Below are 19,792 nucleotides of genomic sequence, written 5' to 3'. Positions count from 1 at the left end.
TAGTGCAGCGCCGAGTAGCAAAAAGAGGCCTGGTCATTAAGGGGGGTAAATCCTCTGGAGGTCAAGTGGTTAAAGGAGAGATTAATGGGGGTGAATATAGTGACCCAGAGACTGTGCTCTGGGCTGCAGACCATTGGCTTAAGAATCAAAGTGAGGTCTTCAATTTGGCTTTTAAAGTAGGGATCCCTGTGCTTGGCAAAGCAGAGTTATACTGAACCTGGACAATTTAGGTGTCCTTTTATGACACACAGAATAGCTGAGATTCAGAGGATCGCAGCTATTCTCTGGTCATTTACAGTTTATGACACCCAGGAGAACATGTTCAGCCCTTCACTGGAGATCTGTGTTCTCCCTCCAGATTCTCTAGCCCAGAGCTGGAGAATCGGAGGGACCGCAAACTAAGCAGCGATAATTTACCTCTGCTTAGTAAACTGATCTTTTACTGTAATCTCGCGAGATTATAGTAAAATCAGCCGTTTTCCAGCGTTTGTAGACCGTTCTCCCTTAGTTTGGAGAACTGATCTACATATGCTTCATAAACGGCATTCACAGGAGAACTGTGTTCTCTGAGAATGCCGGAGAACTGAGCAGCGATCTATTACTGCTGGTTCATAAACGGACACCTTAGTGTGGATGGAAGTTTAAGCAGGTGGTTGGGAAGATGGAGTGACTGCTGTAACATAGTTGTGGTTGTGTGTTGGATTAGCCAATAGGAAGTGTCCAAGTCAAGCAGGTTGTGATGTGATAGATTATACATCAGGGAGGGAATTGCTTTCAGTGATTTCAGAGAATGGCTTGCATTTGCCATTAGTCTAAAGTCAGTTTGGATGTGTTTGAAATGCATTCACATTAATGTGTAAAGAGGAATTAAAGCAAAGCAATAGGATGCATGTCAAAAGCAATAACAAATGGAAACATACATTGTGCATAAAATCCTACTCAAAATTCAAACAATGCCTTCTAGATCTTTCAAAAATGCTTCACAGATGCATGTCAGAAGAAAAACACTAATGACCATGTTCATCAATTCACTGGCACTATTCATACTAAGTTTGCATTAAACAGGCAATAAAGTGAGCATTTTAGTACATGGATTGCTTTTTCTTTTCAAAACTCCATTACAAACTTATCTGCTAAAATAGGTCTTTCTTACACCTATTATTTATAGCACTGCTTCAGCAGTACCTCAAAGAGAACCGCCGGCTCCAGAGTTCTTCTAAAATACATTGCTCTACTCCAGATAATGCGACTGTTACTTAATAATGCGATCAACATCAGTTCTACTGCTGACTTGAAATTTCACTTCTTAGAATGAAAAACAAAAAATTGTGTGTAACTTAGGTAAAAATGTGTTTCAGATAGAATACATAAAACAATACATCATTTCTAAAGCAATTCCCATTGCTTTCATGGAAGAAATACAATCCATCTCATTTGTTTAATCGTGTTAAACTATCCAGGACCTGTTCTATACTGCTAAAATTCTCAGTACTATCACTTTTATATAGTTATAATTAGAAAAATGGAACAATCAGAGACTGATAAAATGCAGCTCAGAAGCTGTGATAATGGACTGGTCACTGGGTTTCAGGAGACCGAGAGTACATGAGATATGAGATCACTATCTAAATTATTCAGCTTCATTTTATTACAGTTTTAGTGAGTTTTCCCATTAGAGACAGATTTCATATTTTTCACTGGATGGGAAGTTGTATTATGATTAATCAAATATTCAGAGATGATGCAATATGAATCCTGTATCCTGCATTTAGGGGATACATGCTCATGTAAGGATAATACGCAATAAAAACTAAATGTAAATAACATTTCTAAGTGAAAGTATTCAGTGAGATACTAATGCTATTTAGATAACATTGCAACTTATCTAAAGGTGAGAAATTCACTCAATTTATAATACCTTTATCTGAGTGATGTGTAAAATCCCCTTAAGGATAAGCACATGCACCTTTATACAGGAACAGAAGAAGAGGAGTAGAAAAGTAATTTCTAAACTTCTAAATCCTGCCTCTTCTGTCTACTTCCTTCATCATTAGTAGTGTTGAGTGAATCTGTTTGGGTTCAATCTGCATTTTGGCAAACACATCCAACAACATCACAAATTGTCCATGTCACAAACTGTGAACCTTAATGCAAACCACAGTGAAGTCAAACGGAGGTGAAATTTGAAAATTATTTCCCCGATTTTCAAGGCTATTAGGCAAAAAAGGATATGAGATGCTAAGCATTGCCCTGGGGGACATCTACCCATGCAAAAAAGCTCGGGAACATAGCTTGTATAATAAGGCCTAAAGGGCAAGATTTAAAACACATTTCCTTAAAATAACATACTTGTTCACCTGCACGAGTTCCTTTATAATGTACATGAGTTCCTTTATAGTGTAGTAAAACAAAAGCCACATTTACAAAGAGAAAAATACCACCTAAGTTGCTGCCAAATTAAATTTTTGACTTTGCTTTGTTTGTTAATAAAACAACTAGGATTCTCTTCAACAGTCATACCAGACCCTTATCCTAGGGTGACAAAAGGGCATAAAGGCCTGAAATGCTTTGCTATTTGAAACCCCACCCAAAGCCACCTCTTGGACCATGGGTTTTGGGTGCTGTTACATGACAATTAATCAGTAACTGTCATGTAACAGCACCCAAAACCCATGGTCCAAGAGGTCCTTTATAGTGTTGTAAAACAAAAGCCACATTTACAAAGAGAAAAAAATACCACCTAAGTTGCTTCCAAATTAAATTTTTGACTTTGCTTTGTTTGTTAATAAAACAACTAGGATTCTCTTCAACAATCATACTAGACCCTAATCCTAGGGTGACAAAAGGGCATAAAGGAATGAAATGCTTTGCTATTTGAAACCCCACCCAAAGCCACCTCTTGGACCATGGGTTTTGGGTGCTGCTACATGACAATTACTGAGGGCTGTCCTCATGTGTATGTTTGTGGATTAGGCTCTGGTTCTTTTTGTGTTCAGCAAGTGGTCCAGCAAGCTCTCATCCTGATATCTCCAGCAGGGGCAGACTGACCATTTGGAAACTCGGGCACTGCCCGAGGGCCCGGGGTCAGTAGGGGGCCCCATGAGATGCCCCTGGTACCTTTTTCATAGGCTTTTTTGAGTTGGGCAAGGACACAGGGGCCCCATGATCCCCTATTGCCCGGGGGCCCCATGAGTTGTCAGTCCGCCCCTGATCTCCAGTACTTGTGAATGCAGATCTCTGCGTGTTTTTATTTAAGTGGACACATTGTTTTGATTTATTAAAGAATACACAATACTGATACATTCCTGCCCCCTTGAGTTTTCTTACATGTTCCCTGATGTTTCTAGAGCCTCCCTGATCCTTAGAATGAGGTGCTGTGGGAAGTAACAACTCCTGAACTAACTCCTCCTAATTCCAAAAGCTTGAATACTTTTCAGATACCGATCACTTGACCCATTATCCACATGGATCATCTTTTTTACAAAAATGTTTTTTGAGAAACGCTCAACAGTTACAACAAACCAAGCAGCACACAAGGAACCAGCATCATCTGGATGGCAAGGAAAGGCAGGTAAAAAAATCATATACAGCACAATACAATAACAACAAGACAAAACAATGGTTTACAAAGGGACATTAACACAACGCATCCCAGAAAAATAGTAAATGCCTCAGGTAGAATGACATTCAAAGAGGTAACAAGTCCAGGGACCCAATCAAAAATAGAGGGGGATCTTGCAATGGTTCCTCAATTCCCTGAATAGGATATGGATGCCTAAACAACCCAGGAGGGGGGGAGGAAGGGGAAGGGGAAAGAGGTAAAAGGGAAAGAAAGGGAGGGAAGGGGGGGGAGGGGAAGGAGAGGGAAAAATTAGACAGGGACTAGGATCACTAACTCATGTACCAGCATACACCTGAAGGTGGTTAAGACCACTTAGGGCTATACCATGGGGTCAACGTCTGAACCATAAGAGTCTACCTATACAGACCAAATCTTGTCAAATTTCTTAGGACAATTGAAATTTATATAGGTGAGCTCAGGGGCGGACTGACCATTTGGAAACTCGGGGCACTGCCCGAGGGCCCAGGGTCAGTAGGGGGCCCCATGAGATGCCTGGTACCTTTTTCATAGGTTTTTTTTGAGTTTGGGCAAGGACACAGGGGCCCCATGATCCCCTATTTCCCGGGGGCCCCATGAGTTGTCAGTCCACCCCTGGTGAGCCTATATAATGGGAGAACCGCATTTGGAGCATTACGCCATGAGGCTACTGTAGGGGAGTTAACTGAATTCCATTTAAGCAGTATCTCCCTATGTTCATAGTAGGTGGCATAACAGATAAACAGTTGAACATATCTTCCTGGAGGAGGGTCCTCAAAAACATTCAGAAGCAATAGTTTTGGATCTAGTCCGAGAGTCAACTCACACACCCTACTGAATTCAGCAGTGACCATAACATGATTTCATTTAATGTTAGCTGTAAACAACAAACACATACTGGAAAGATAAAAACACTTAACTTTAAGAGACCAAATTTTCCAAGGATGGGGGCTGCTCTCCAGGACTTAAACTGGAAGGGAATATTGGCATTGAAGAACACAGAACAAAAATGGGAATCCTTCAAAAAGACTATGTGAACACGCTGCAAAATATATTCCCATGGACAAAAAGTATAAAAGGTTAAAAATAAAACCTATGTGGCTCACATCCAAAGTTAAAAAAGCTATAAATAGTAAGAAAAGAGCTTTCAAAAAATATAAAAATGAAGGAACACTATCATCGTTTAAATGTTACAAAGAACATAACAGAATATATAAAAAGGAAATCAAGGACACAAAAATTCAAAACAAACAACAGATTGCAAAAGAAAGTAGAACAAACCCTCAAATATATTGCGTAAAAAGGTCGGGTGTGAGCATGTAGACCCTTTACAAAATAATCTAGAGTGGGTGACTGGGGACAAGGAGAAGATACATTTATTAAATACCTTCTTCAGCTCTGTGTAGACAAAGGAGCATGGGGGTTTTCATGTCCATAAAGGAGGTAATATTGACACAGCCCCAAGTGATCCACATTGGCTCACAATTGATATGGTCCAGAAATATTTAGACAGAATAAAGGTGAATAAAGCATTTCGACCAGATGGCATACACCCACAGGACCTAAAAGAATTGAACTCTGTAATTTCAAAGCCATTGTTTAGAGACTCTTTAATGGCTGGCATAGTACCACTGGATTGGCGTAAGGCCAATGTGGTGCCTATATTTAAAAAGGGATCAAAGTCTTTACCAAGTAACTAAAAACCTGTTAGTTTAACTTCTATAATTGAGAAGACACTGGAGAGTTTAATTGAAGACCACATAGATGAGTTCTTGCTAGAAAAAAAATATTTTAGGTAACAGACAGCATGGATTCACGAAAGACAGACGTTGTCAAACAAATCAGATTTCTTTCTATGAGGTAAGCAAAACCGTGGACAAAGGAATGACTGCGGATATAGCATACGTGGATGTTGCAAAAGCTTTTGGCATAATTCCCCACACAAAGCTAATGTGTAAGGTACAATCTACAGGCTTGGAAAAATCCGTATGTAAATGGATGGAAAACTGGCTAAAAGACCGTACTCAGAGATATATAGAGATAGCTAGAAGTGGTTAATGATTCATACTCTGAATGGTCTAGGGTTGTCAGTGGTGTACCCCAAGGTTCAGTGTTGGGACCCTTACTTTTTAATAGATTTATAAATTACATAGGGTCTAGGGTTAAAAGTACCATTTCAGTGTTTGCAGGTGACACCAAGTTATGCAGTGTAAGTACGTCCCTACAGGATGCCTCAAACTTACAAGCCGACCTCAATGCTCTGTTTAATTGGGCAACTGTGTGGCAAATGAGATTTAATGTTGATAAATGTAAAGTTATGAACTTGAAGGCCTAAAATATACAGTTGCAAGAAAAAGTATGTGAACCCCTTGGGATTACGTGGAGTTTTGCATGAATTGGGCATAAAATGTGCTCTGAACATCATCTAAATCACAACAATAGAAGAACACAGTCTGCTGAACATAATACTACACAAACATTAGATGTTGCCATGGTTTAATTGCACATAACATGTAAACATTCACAGTGCAGGGAGGAAAAAGTATGTGAACCTTTGGACTTAATAACTGGTTGACCCTCCTTTGGCAGCAATAACCTCAACCAAACGTTTCCTGTAGTTGCAGATCAGACCTGCACAACGATCTGGAGTCATTTTGAACCACTCCTCTTCACAAAACTGTTTCAGTGTAGCAATATTCTTGGGATGTCTGGTGTGAATCGCTCTCTTAAGGTCATGCCACAGCATTTCAATTGTGTTGAGGTCAGGACTCTGACTGGGCCACTCCAGAAGGCGTATTCTGTGCTGTTGCAGCCATTGTTTTGTTGAATGACTTGTATGCTTTGGGTCATTGTCCTGTTGCATCACCCATCCTCTGCGGAGCTTCAGTTGGCGGACAGATGGTCATACGTTTTCCTGCAAAATGTCTTGATAAACTCTGGAATTCATTTTCCCATCAATGACAACAATCCATCCAGGCCCTGAGGCAGCAAAGCAGCCCCAAACCATGATGCTCCCTCCGCCATGTTTCACAGTAGGGATGAGGTTTTGATGTTGGTGTGCTGTGCCTTTTTTTCTCCACACATAGTGTTGTGTGTTCTTCCCAAACAACTCAATCTTGGTTTCATCTGTCCACAGTATATTTTGCCAGTAGTGCTGTGGAACATCCAGGTGCTCTTTTGCAAACTTCAAACATGCTGCAATATTCTTTTTGGACAGCAATGGCTTCCTCCGTGGTGTCCTCCCATGTACTCCATTCTTGTTTAATGTTTTCCTTATTGTAGATGTGTCAGCAAAAATGTTAGCATGTGCCAGAGATTTCTGTAGGTCTTTAGCTGACACTCTGGGATTCTTCTTTACCTCATGCAGCATTCTGCGCTGTGCTCTTGCAGTCATTTTTACAGGACGACCGCGCCTAGGGAGAGTAGCAACAGTGCTAAACTTTCTCCATTTGTAGACAGTCTGTCTTACCGTGGACACATGAACATCAAGGCTTTTGGAGATACTTTTGTAACCCTTTCCAGCTTCATGCAAGTCAACAATTCTTGATGGTAGGTCTTCTGAGAGCTCTTTTCTGCGAGGCATGGTTCACATCAGACAGTGCTTCTTGAAACCAGTAAACCCAAAACAGGTGTGTGTTTTTTAAGGGCAGGACAGTTGTCAGCAACACATCCAATATCATCACACTGATTGGAGTCAAGGTTGGCTCACTCCTGGCTCCAATTAGCTCTGGGAGAAGTCATTAAGCTAGGGCATCACATACTTTTTCCTCCCTGCACTGTGAATGTTTACATGTTATGTGCAATTAAACCATGGCAACATCTAATGTTTGTGTAGTATTATGTTCAGCAGACTGTGTTCTTCTATTGTTGTGACTTAGATGACGTTCAGAGCACATTTTATGCCCAATTCATGGAAAACTCTACGTAATCCCAAGGGGTTCACATACTTTTTCTTGCAACTGTACATGCATCTTACATACTAGGGGGAGTACAACTGGGGGAATCAATGGTGGGGAAGGATCTGGGAGTTCTGGTAGATCATAAGCTTAATAATGCATGCAAGCAACGCAACCTGCGGTTTCCAAAAGCAAGCAATATTCTTTCTTGTATTAACCACTTCCAGTCCGGACACTTTCACTCCTTCCTGACCAAGGCGATTTTCAGCTTTCAGCGCTATCACACTTTGAATGACAATTGCGCGGTCACGCAACACTGTACCCATATGAATTTTTTACCATTTTTTTGAAACAGACAAAACTTTATTTTGGTGGTATTTATTCACCACTGGGATTTTTATTTTTTTTGCTATGTAAATGAAAATGTCCAAAAATTTTGAAAAAAAGGTGTTTTTCTTATAAAATTTTGCAAATAAATAATATTTCAGCATAAATCTTGGCCAAAATGTATTCCGTTATCTTTTTAGTAAAAAAAAAAAAAAATGAGCCAAATTATTTTATAACCAAAAATTATAATTTTTAAAAAAAAATTTTTACATTGTTATTTTTTTTTTATATTATTTATTTTATTTTTTTACATACTGTCACCCTAGCAGTATAGTGTGTTACACTGATTGCTTTTACACCCATATAGGATGTAAAAGCAATCATTTCTCTTTCTCTCTGGCTGCATTCTTGCAGTCATTGAGAACTACTGAGTGAGCTGTGATTGGTCACAGCTTGTCACATGGTACAAGGCTGTTGTGAATAGCCTTGTACCATGTGACCTTTGTGATCATTCACAGATTTCACACGTAGTAAGCAATGATGTCACAAGTGACATCTTGTTTACTACTTTGCATGTGATCACTGATTGGCCAATCAGTGATCACATGATCGGGGCCTCGTACAGAGGTCCCGTCCGACGATTGGTGTTTCACTGTGTCTGGAGGACACAGCGGCTCCCGGGGAGCACGCACAAGCAGGGTGCGGGGAGGCCGTTTATAATTGCCACCCGACCCTGCAGTGCCACCGTCCGGACGTTTATATACAACGGCCGGTCGGGAAGTGGTTAAGAGAGGTATAGACTCCAGAGAGAGAGATATCATATTTCCCCTGTACAAATCATTAGTAACACCTCATCTGGAATATGCAGTTCAGTTTTGGGCACCAATTCACAAAAAGAACATTGGGGAACTGGAGAAAGTACAGAGAAGGGCAACTAAACTGATAAGAGGCATGGAGGAGCTCAGCTATGAGGAAAGATTAGAGGAACTGAATTTATTCTCTCTTGAGAAGAGGAGATTAAAGGACAAGTTCACCTTTCATACCATATTACATGTTACTCCCATATTCAGGGTGTAACATGTAACATGTTATGAATGTACTGGCCCTTGCTCTCCCCACTCCCCTGTTTTGACAGCTAGCGGGGATCTTCTTCTCCCTTGCTAGCTGTTAAATTTTTTAAAAAAGCCACCATGCAGGGCTCCGCTCACACAGACGCATCACTCATTCACTGTGCTCTGTGAATGAGAAACCTTAGCGGCTGTCGGCTTGTAGTTCTTAATGTTCATTGATTCTTCCGGTCAGTATATTTGCTTGCCTGTAAATCCCATATCAAACATATATATTGACAGATCTGCAGGAGACCTGCTTGGCACCAGCGATCTGCTGGTCACTTGGTGCAATGGTTTACAGGCTCCTGCAGCAAAAATTAATAAATGCACTTTTTTTTACCTGCAAAAAAACTGTAAATTTATTATTTTTTTGTATAAAGCTGAACATATCCTTTAAAGGGCGATATGATCAACATGTATACATAAATAAGTGGTCCATATAGTAAACTTGGTGTAGATTTTTTCACTTTAAGGTCATCACAGAGGACAAGGGGGCACTCTTTACGTCTGGAGGAAAAGAGAAGTAATCTCCAAATACAGAAAGACTTTGTGAAAATGTGGAATAGACCCCCTCAAGATCTGATTCTAGATTATTTTAAAAAAGGCCTGGATTCTTTCATAAATGTACACAATATAACTAGATGCTAATATTTATAGGTAAAGTTGATCCAGGAAATATCTGATTTGCCTCTTTGGGGATCAGGAATAATTTTTTTCCCCTGCAAGAGCAAATTGGATCAAGCTTTGTTGGGGGTTTTTGCCTTCCTCTGGATCAACTGTGGGTATAAGATTATATCATTTTTTTTACCATTTACTGGAACGCTTGTCAAGTTTGTATTGCTGTCTGTGTTTGTCACTGAAACAATTAATGAAATACAAACTCTTACAGGACACCTGTTTTTGTGACAAAAGAGGTCTATAAGAGTCTGCCCCCCCCCCCCCCCTTCTCACATCCTGTTGTGTTTCTGTAATAGGAAGTGAAGGTAAAGTTTTCCAATGGGATACAGACAGCAAAAAAGAAAATCAACAATTGTTTTTTTTTTACCATTTCCTACTCCCTAAAATAATGAAAAAAAAAGTTTTGCCCAGAGATACACTTTAGGCCTCATCCACACTGAGCATTTAGCCACGTTGCATGGAATCCTGGGAAGGATGGAAGGCACAGGTACACCATATATCCCTGCTTCTGGCAGCCTGTACAACTCTCTAAAAGGCTGAAAACAGCTGTGGTTGGAGAGGTCTGATGGAGCTGAGCAGTGCACTAAGGTTTAGGCCAGAATGTGCTCAGGGACAAATGCCCAGAACACAGACTGCCTGCATTCCAAATGTTTATCCCTGGGCCAGGGGCGGACTGACAACTCATGGGGTCCCCGGGCAATAGGGGATCATGGGGCCCCTGTGGCCTTGCCCAAACTCAAAAAAAGCCTATGAAAAAGGTACCAGGGGTATCTCATGGGGCCCCCTACTGACCCCGGGCCCTCGGGCAGTGCCCGAGTTTCTAAATGGTCAGTCCACCCCTGCCCTGGGCATATACTGGCGTAAACATTAGCATCAATTGATGCACCATCCAGCCTTGTCCAGCCACAGCAGCTTTCTGCCTCTCACAGAGGTTTACAGGCTTTTGGAAATGGGGCTGGGTGTTGTGCTCATGCTTCCTGCTGGCACCAATATACTGGATTCTCATGCACCAGGTCTAAAGCAGTCCATAGACAATGCAAGTTTATTGGTGGAAGGAAAAAAAATATGTTGATTCTCCCATCAACACTGTCAGGAATTATTTTGGTCTACCAGTAGGGAGCCTTCCCTACCAGCAGAACACAATGATTACTGGTAGCAGCTATAGTAGGGTTGACACCTCATCTCTTTAAAACCAAACACATATTAATTATACAGGTTCTGAGGCAAATTTTTTGCAGATAAGGCACTAAGTGAGCTTAATTACCACCTTAATCAGCCACAGAACGTGTTTGGTTTTAAAGGGATGAGGTGGCAACCAGTGGTGTATTTAGGTTTTGTGCTGCCCTAGGCAGCAGAAAAATCGGGTGCCCCTCCCACGGAGAGAACCTGAAATTGACTAACAACACCCCTACCCACCTCCAACAAGAGCCTTCCACTAACATCCCTCCGCCCCCGGTGAAAGAAAGAAAGACACTCACCTTCATAACTCCGGACATCCCTGGGAATGAGAGTCGGACTCTCCATACACTATCAAGAAGCCTGCAACCTCTCTTGGATCCCACCTGGTCCCCATGTTGCATGTGTCCCTTCTTCCGTCCCTTCTTCCAAGGGGTGGTGCTGCCTCCTTGAAAAATGCCACCCTAGGCAAATGCCTTGTTTGCCTTGTGGTAAATACGCCCCTGATGGCAACCCTAAGCTCTAGCCACTGGTAATGATCACATTAAAAAATCTAACAGGGCGAAGTCGATTGATGGATTCATTTCAGTACAACCAGCCTGCACATAGATGGATCAAATCTCAACCAGTCCCTGATGAACCAGCTGAGATTCGATTCATTCCATCTATACCCAGCTCAAGTGACCAGTGCGTACGAGATCTTACAGTGCTAGTAAACCAGAGAAAATGAATCTAAAAAATATTCTCCCTGCAAGTTAAGAGCATAATGTGCTAGTATGCATCGCACATTAGCACAATATGGAAGACTTCCCTGAAAACGAAGCCCTTCAGTGGAGCACTGTCATGGCTCCCTGGGGCTTCCATCTTCACCCGGTTTTTCCTTCTGGGTTTGCGGGCTCTGGCCGTTTGGCCGAGCCGCGGTGATGTTACTCCCACGTTACTCGGCCATGGTATGGCTCTCTCATTGGACGGCACACCGTCCATTGAGAGCACAATGCACATACGCTGGTGACTTCACGGACACTGCTAAAGTAAATATCTCCTAAGCAGTGCATGTTTAGGAGATATTTACAGTGCCTACAGGAAAGCCTTATTAAAGGCTTACCTTTAGGTAAAACATAAAAAAAAGACTTTCCTACCACTTTAAACATTCAGTATGTGAACAGCAGCAAGTAGTCTGAAGCGCATTACACCATCCCCAGCAGGTGTGTTTCAACTTCACCAAATTACAAACAAAGGGAATGGAGTGGATTGATGTGATAGATCATTGCCTAGATTAGAAACTGAACTTTTTGTTACTTCAATGCAACATTAACTATGGGTTAATTAAACCTTTGTACTTAAATGTTTCTAAGCAGATAATCAACAGTGAGGACACATCTGGATATTTTTGGTATTTATGGGGTTTTCCAATGTTCCTGTAATATTTTTAAGCGAAAATTACGTCACCGGATATTGTACTGAATTTCCAAAGTATGCTTTGAGTTGCCTTACTCCCAGGGGCGGACTGACCATTTGGAAACTCAGGCACTGCCCGAGGGCCTGGGGTTAGTAGGGGGCCCCATGAGATGCCCATGGTACCTTTTTCATAGGCTTTTTTGAGTTTGGGCAAGGACACAGGGGCCCCATGATCTCCTATTGCCCGGGGGCCCCATGAGTTGTCAGTCCGCCCCTGCTTACTCCTTACCAGCAGGAAGCCAACAAATGTGGAGCACTCTATGTTCATGACTCAAGAGATAAAGACTGTTACTGTTTTAAAAATGGGAAACTCCTTTAATTAACTACAGTATGCACAACATAGAATATGTCTAGCAACACAGGCATCTGCTGCCAATTTTAGTCCTTTCAAATAAATATTCTTTTTATCCGTGATGTTTCTGGATTATCTGCTATGATTAGCTATACTGTATAAACTAATTGCTTCAAGTTTACCAAAAATACTTTATTATAAGAGAACTTTTTATTAAAAGCTCATAACTTGATTGTTAAAAAGTACTAAAAATGATGCTCACTTAACTTGCTCTACTTTAATATTTTATACTTTCAGTGCATATTAGTAAAAATCCTGTTTAGAAAATAGTGTACTTTATAAAAAAAAATTATGACAGCATACTCCCCATAACTACATATTTACAGTATGTAGCCTTTTGTGCCTTGCCTCAATACATTATTTTCAAGATAATCAGATCAGAGTTCAATAATTACTTTTAAGCAAGGAAATCACAGGTTACTGTAATCTGAATTGGGCTATTACCTATATTGGGCTATTACCTCTATTGGGCTATTACCTCTATTGGGCTATTACCTATATTGGGCTATAACCTATATTGGGCTATTACCTATATTGGGCTATTACCTCCATTGGGCTATTACCTCTATTGGGCTATAACCTATATTGGGCTATTACCTATATTGGGCTATTACCTATATTGGGCTATTACCTCTATTGGGCTATTACCTCTATTGGGCTATTACCTAAATTGGGCTATTACCTATATCGGGCTATTACCTATATCGGGCTATTACCTATATTGGGCTATTACCTCTATTGGGCTATTACCTCTATTGGGCTATTACCTATATTGGGCTATTACCTCTATTGGGCTATTACCTATATTAGGCTATTACCTATATTGGGCTTTTACCTATATTGGGCTATATACAAATAGTGTTTTCAGCATGCTGCCACTTTATAAAGAAGTGTAATCCTGCTAAAGTACAATATAATATACTTCAAGATCCTCAACCACAATAACGCCATTATACTCAACTCCAGGTCACTGCCATATCGCATCATCCTGTTCTTGACTAACAATGCTATCAGTAAGGAACATGTTCTGTTTATTTATATTGGCCATGCATTGTACACATCCTCTCTTACAATATCAGACAGTCTTGTTACAATAGTCGTAGCTTCAAATGGTATCGCTTTGTTAAATATATATCCCACTCTGCAGTTGATGATATGTTGTTATACAAAAAAAGCCACTTTTATACCAGACTACTTAATCAATGGCTTTTCATTACAAGTTTGACAAGTGGAGATAGGAGCTCTCACATACACAATGAAAGTCTGGCAATTGTCTAGCAATCCACTGACACACAATCAGGTTACTTACCACAAACCACAGACAAGAAAAGTTGTAAAAGAGACAAGACATGTTTATCCATTCCGACCTGCTGTAATATTAGTCAATTCAAAAGGTTTCAAACATCTGAGACAAGAGAGCATGGGTTCATAGGATGGCAGGAGGCTTCATGGGAAAGTACAATTCACATCACAAGAATAAACTTCATTCTCAGGGAATACAACACTGACCAAGGAAATGCAGGCAAATACTACAGTCAAGCTTTGATATTCCTTTAGCTCCAGTCAAACTCCAGTTAACATCAAATTGATGCTATAAATAACTACTTAAAAAAAAATAGCAAAAGAGCACAATTTCCTCCACGCTACAGGCAATTGACTTGATATAATAAAAATGCCAGTACTTGTATTTCCGTCTTGATTTTATTGTGATTTGGATTCTTTGTTAGCAGCTCTGTATAGATCAGCTACAATACCATGATGTAGATTTTTCCGTTTACTGGTTCCTTTCCTCTTGATGTCAGTGTTCTTTTGTCTTTTTGAACTAAGAAGTTGGCTACAATAGCTAAATAAGCTGCTGCTGGTTTTCTCTGGCTGGTTACAATAAACATTAAGAGCACAGAGCAGCCTTGGGAGAAGCCCCTTGTCTGCGCTCACCACCCCCCTCGACACACCTCCTTCCTTCCTCAGCCCAGCATCAGCAGCATCAAGACTGCATGTGATTGCTTAATAATGCTGTAGCATTGTAGACATCCATACGTCAACTGGAATTGTGTTTTTTCAAAACAAATATTTAAAAAATGGACCTTTGTGTGTTTTTCAATGAAAATGAACATGCATTTGTCTCTTCTCACTTTTTAAACAATTATGGCACAAATGTACTAATAACGTACTTCTAATAATAAAAGATTCATAAAATGAGCTTGTTTATTATCCACAAAACATTTTTGGTAAATATAGGATCTGATAAAGTAAGCCGAGCTATTATTATTATTTATACTATTATTTTTACCATAACCTGCATACAGTAGAAATGTTCACGTAAAATTTTCCTTTTCATATCCACTGAATGTGAATTAGTATTTTATGTGCACACGAACTATGGTGTGAGTTAATCTAGTATATCTACTAAATCATTTCAATAGTATCAAATATATAACTTTTACAAATGCAATTAACAGACATGCATGCATTAATTAGTAGCAAATTTTGACTAGGAAAATATGAATTTACTTCTCAATTCTGGCCATGCCATTTTCAATGTGGGGTGATATCTGGTGGACTCTCTCTTGCTTTCTTGTAACCCTTTCACTGTGCCTTCTCACCCAATTAGAAGTAAATCGGTACAATGTCTGTGATTAGACACATTGAAGGTTTGAACAGTGCAATGTTCACTAATGTCTATACCAGGGGTGGACTGACCATTTGGAAACTTGGGCACTGCCCGAGGGCCCAGGGTCAGTAGGGTGCCCCATGAGATGCCCCTGGTACCTTTTTCATAGGATTTTTTGAGTTTGGGCAAGGACACAGGGGCCCCCACGATCCCATATTGCCCGGGGGCCCCATGAGTTGTCAGTCCGCCCCTGGTCTATACTAACCCTAAGTTCACACTTATGTGGATTTCAGTGCATTTTCCAGTTTGTAGAAATACACTACAATCCATTTAACTTGATTTCCTACGGATCTAGTTCACTTTATGCATTTTGAACTGGTGTAGATTTTTTTCCCTGCAGCAGATTGCGTTTTTGGTGTAATAGACATCAATTGAACCGCATCAAAAATACATTCAAAGTGCATGTACATGCATTTTTGGTGTGTTTCCTACATAACAGCAGACACTCCACCAACAACATTAAACACATTCCAAAAACATGTGGGCAGCACAGTGGCTAAATGGTTAGCACTTCCACCTGGCAGCACTAGGGTTGTTGGTTCAAATCCCAACCATGGCACCACCTGCCTGGAGTTTGCATGTTCTCCCTGTGTCTTTGTGGGTTTCCTCCGGGTACTCCAGTTTCCTCCCACACTCCAAAGACATGCTGTTAGGTTAATTAGATCCTGTATAAATTGGCCCTAGTATGTGTATGTATGTGAGTTAGGGACCTTAGATTGTACACCCCTTGAGGGTTAGGGACTGATGGGAATGTACAATATATATATGTAAAGCGCTGTGTAAATTGACAGTGCTATATAAGTACCTAAAATAAATAAATGTCAAACATTTTTGTGAAAAATGCAAAACACATAAGGAAAATCAACCTGCATAAGTGTGAACCTAGCCTTAAGCCTGGTACGCACAATAAGTTTTTAATTCTGTTCAAACCAGAAACCCACTGTACTATCTAAGCGATCTTAGACAGGTGCGCTCCCCCAGCCCCCTAACAGAGCACACTAATCAGCACTTGCAGCCATTGGTGAGTGCATATGGGTGGAGGAGTGCACTTTGCTGGTGGTGCTAGGAAGAAGATTTTTAACCATCTCTTTCTCTTTGCACTATTGGGACACTATTCATAGTTGGATACGCACTTTAATGATTGGACTTTTGCATTTTATTGTGTCATATCTATCGAATTATCACTTTTGTCAGTTTTGAGGATTGCCCCAAATGATATATGGACTGATATTTGGATTGTTATGCACATATATTATGTATTGATGATTTTTTTATGTGTTACTTAATTTAACACTGCACTAGTTTTTTTTGCTTATTATTTTCCAAGGTTGGTGTGTCACACTTTTTTGGTGCCAGCAACTTTTTTCTAGGAGCGCTCACTTATATACCGTATATTTCTGCTGCTTATTCTTCACATTTGCTTCTACTGGTGACTTTACAATAAAGTTGAATTACGGAATGTTTTGATGGTCATTTTTTCAAATCCCACCCATGTTTTGGATTGATTCAAATCCCAACTCAATCACTTGACTGGAGTTTGCATGTTCTCCTTGTGTTTGAATTGGCTTCCTCTGGGTATTCCAGTTTCCTATTTTGCTCCAGTCTAACTTGGCCATAGTATATGTATGTATGAATATGAATTAGGACTTAGAGTGTAAGCTTGAGGGCAAGGAGTGATGTTAATGTCTGATATACTGCATATTTAAAGAAATGCATAAACTGTGTAAATTATCAGCCCTATCATAATAACCCATAATAAATAAATGTTCTGGTAATATGCAGTCTGTCCAAGTGCAATCCCTCTGATCACAACAACATCCCTAATGCTCCCAATTTTCAAGAACACATAGTCGAACGCTGTATTATGTGCTGCTCTAAGCTTTCATTAATATCCACCCTGCTGCTTCTTCTTGACCCATGCTAGACCTCAGCACATCAGTGCTAATGCTCACAGCATTCACCACTACTAGACAGAGTATTTTTTTTTTCATTCATGTTCTCATCATCCGTAAACTAGTGTCTTCATCTGTACTAGTTGCACACCATTCTTCTTCTTACTGAAGCTAGTTCTTAGTATATCAGCAATCTATTTCAGTGTTGTTCTACATAAACTATCACAAAGTTTTACACTTTTTAACCCTTTTTTTCCAAACAGTTATGGACCAGCTTTTGTGTATCCTTTCAGGTCCACTAGCAGACAGGCTATGTCTTTGGTGAGGGTGTCCCAGGTTACTGCTTTGCAGATCTACACTTTGGCACAAAGGTCCCCAACCCTTTCAAAGGCTACGATCGCTGTCTGGCACATTGTTTGGTAGGAGTAAAAAAGGCTTTGGCATTGAAGGTGAGAGTGAGTAGAAATGCCCACACATTGATAATAAGAGGGATAAAAAAATTCCCCTTCTCCATGTAGGTAACCAACACCTGGCACCAACTGCCACTCAAGACACAGCAGTTCCCCCAATGTGGCTTGTAATGAGAACACCCTGCATGCAGGGCCTTCTCTTTGAGTGGGGCATGCTATGGCAACCTGCAGGCTGTTTGAGGACCACAGCTTTAGCATAACTGCCCTTATCTACACATATGTACACATGTTTATTGTTGAGCACAGAGGCATCACTACCACTGGTCTCCCAGGGCACATGTCCCACATCTCCTGTTGGGTACCCCAGGTACCAATGCCATGGCCACCTGCCACTGCAGCAGCCAGTATCTCTCCCTACCATGATGCCTGTTATTTATTTATTTTATTTATTTATCGAGTTTATATAGCGCCAAAGGGTTTGCTCAGCGCTGTACAATAGAGGGGGGACAATACATGAAACAGTACAGTAACATCAAACAGCACACAAGGGGTAAGAGGGCCCTACTCTTTCAATAGAATACAGAGCTGAGAGAAGCTTCTCTAGGCTCCTCTTGAGCTCTGATGTGTCACATGACACGAGTCAAAAGGGGATCATGGGTGGAATTCCCTTGCTGGCCACACTATATATGAGGTCTGGTATGTTCAGGGATAGAGAATGGAATTATACTGGAGGCCATAGTGACCTGTGAGGAGGGAGTGGGAATGAAGATTTATGCTGAGAGAAGACACTGGGAGGAGGGATGAGGATGTATGCTGGGAATAGAGATTTTGGGGATAAGGGCATTTTGGAGGAGGGGATGATTTGTACTGGAAGGAGGAACTTCAGCTTAGGAGAGTGGGGGTTTGTAGTTGTTAGGGCTTTCATACAATATATAGATGTTTCTCTGTTAATCTACTGTAAAGTATGGTGATGTAGCTAGAGAGCTACAAAAGGTGATGCCCCCTTCCACAAAATCCCAAAAAGGGAATAACCTAAAGTATTAGAGCAAAAAAATGAAAGAAAGAGGGAAAAGGAAAGAAAATAAGGGAAAAAAGAAGGAAACAAAAAAAGAAAAAAAAGGAGGGGGAGGAGCGGAAAGAGGGAAGGTGGAATGAAGAAAAAAGCGAGTAAAGGAGCAGGGTGAAGGGAAGGCCACCACATTGTTAAATGGATAGGGATTTTTTAAAACTTTCTTTGCTTTTCACCTCAATCAATCCATATTCTCCAGTCTCATGAGATAAGTGTCCCTTTAAGACTCCACAGCACTTACAGCACTTACTGTTGAGCCACATGTGTAGACTTAGGAAACACAGATAAATCCACCATGTGTGTTCCTGTCCCTTAGTTTGCAGGCAACATGGGCATGCCAATCCACCAGTCTGCTCAAATGACAAATTGGGAAACCAATTTCTCCTTTAGACTTAATTGATTCTAAAGGTAAAAAAACAAAAAAAAAACATGGTATACTTCCCTGCTCTATGCAATTCAATGTTTTTGCATAGAGCAGCCTTGATCCTCCTCTTCTCAGGTACCCTGCTGGTTCTCCTGGCTCCTCTAACCTGCTGAGTGCCCCATAGCAAGGCACTTGCCATGGGGGCACACGTGCATGCTCAGTTTCGACACACAGACCTGGCCTAGCCCCGCCTCCATTCCCTGCTTACTGGCTGTGATTGACTGCTGCCTCTCTGTCTAATGAGGAGAGCCACTGCTCTCGTGACATTGCCGGATCAAGATCGAGCTCAGGTAAGTATAAGGTGGGGGCTGGGGGCTGCTTAATAGAATGCATTAAGGTAAGTTGAGAAACCTCTGACCTTTAGAACCACTTTAGGGAGAGAAAGCTTCACTAAACTTTCTTGGAGTAGCATTCTTCCAAATGTACATGTTAAAAAGTTTCAGTGGTGAACAAAAAAAGCTGAAGGGATTCTGGAAGGGATAGCATGCAGCAAATACAGTACTCTAGCAAGTATGTTCATTTTTAGAATTGCAGCCCTCCAACATCATGAAAAACATGCTTTTTTCCCCACCATTGGAGATATAGGAACTAAAGATGTGACTTGAAAAACCTGAAAGGATCTGAACATGGCCCAGCTTAACCAGGTGAGGCTGGAAAGGTCTATCTTATCCAGGGGCGGACTGACCATTTTTAAACTCGGGCATTGCCCGAGGGCCCGGGGTCAGTAGGGGG

The 19,792-nt window shown here is 40.8% G+C and overlaps 1 protein-coding gene across 1 annotated transcript in view; it reads right to left on the bottom strand.

The window, feature by feature from the left end:
* RAMP3 (receptor activity modifying protein 3) overlaps positions 1–14,529 on the bottom strand; it is a 299,739-nt gene extending 285,210 nt beyond the window's left edge. Inside the window, exon 1 of the mRNA XM_089669440.1 lies at positions 13,904–14,529. Within this exon, the coding sequence (XP_089525566.1) occupies positions 13,904–13,955 (52 nt within the window). The 5' untranslated portion in view covers positions 13,956–14,529. The remainder of the gene's footprint in view (positions 1–13,903) is intronic.
* Between the last annotated feature and the right edge of the window lie 5,263 nt (positions 14,530–19,792).

Source organism: Staurois parvus, unplaced genomic scaffold (genome assembly GCF_062004578.1).
Source record: "Staurois parvus isolate SC_StPar_1 unplaced genomic scaffold, SC_StPar_1.0 ptg000077l, whole genome shotgun sequence".
Lineage (NCBI taxonomy): Eukaryota > Metazoa > Chordata > Amphibia > Anura > Ranidae > Staurois > Staurois parvus.
The sequence above is the reverse complement of the archived record's forward strand: the minus strand, read 5'-3'. Positions and strand labels throughout refer to the sequence as shown.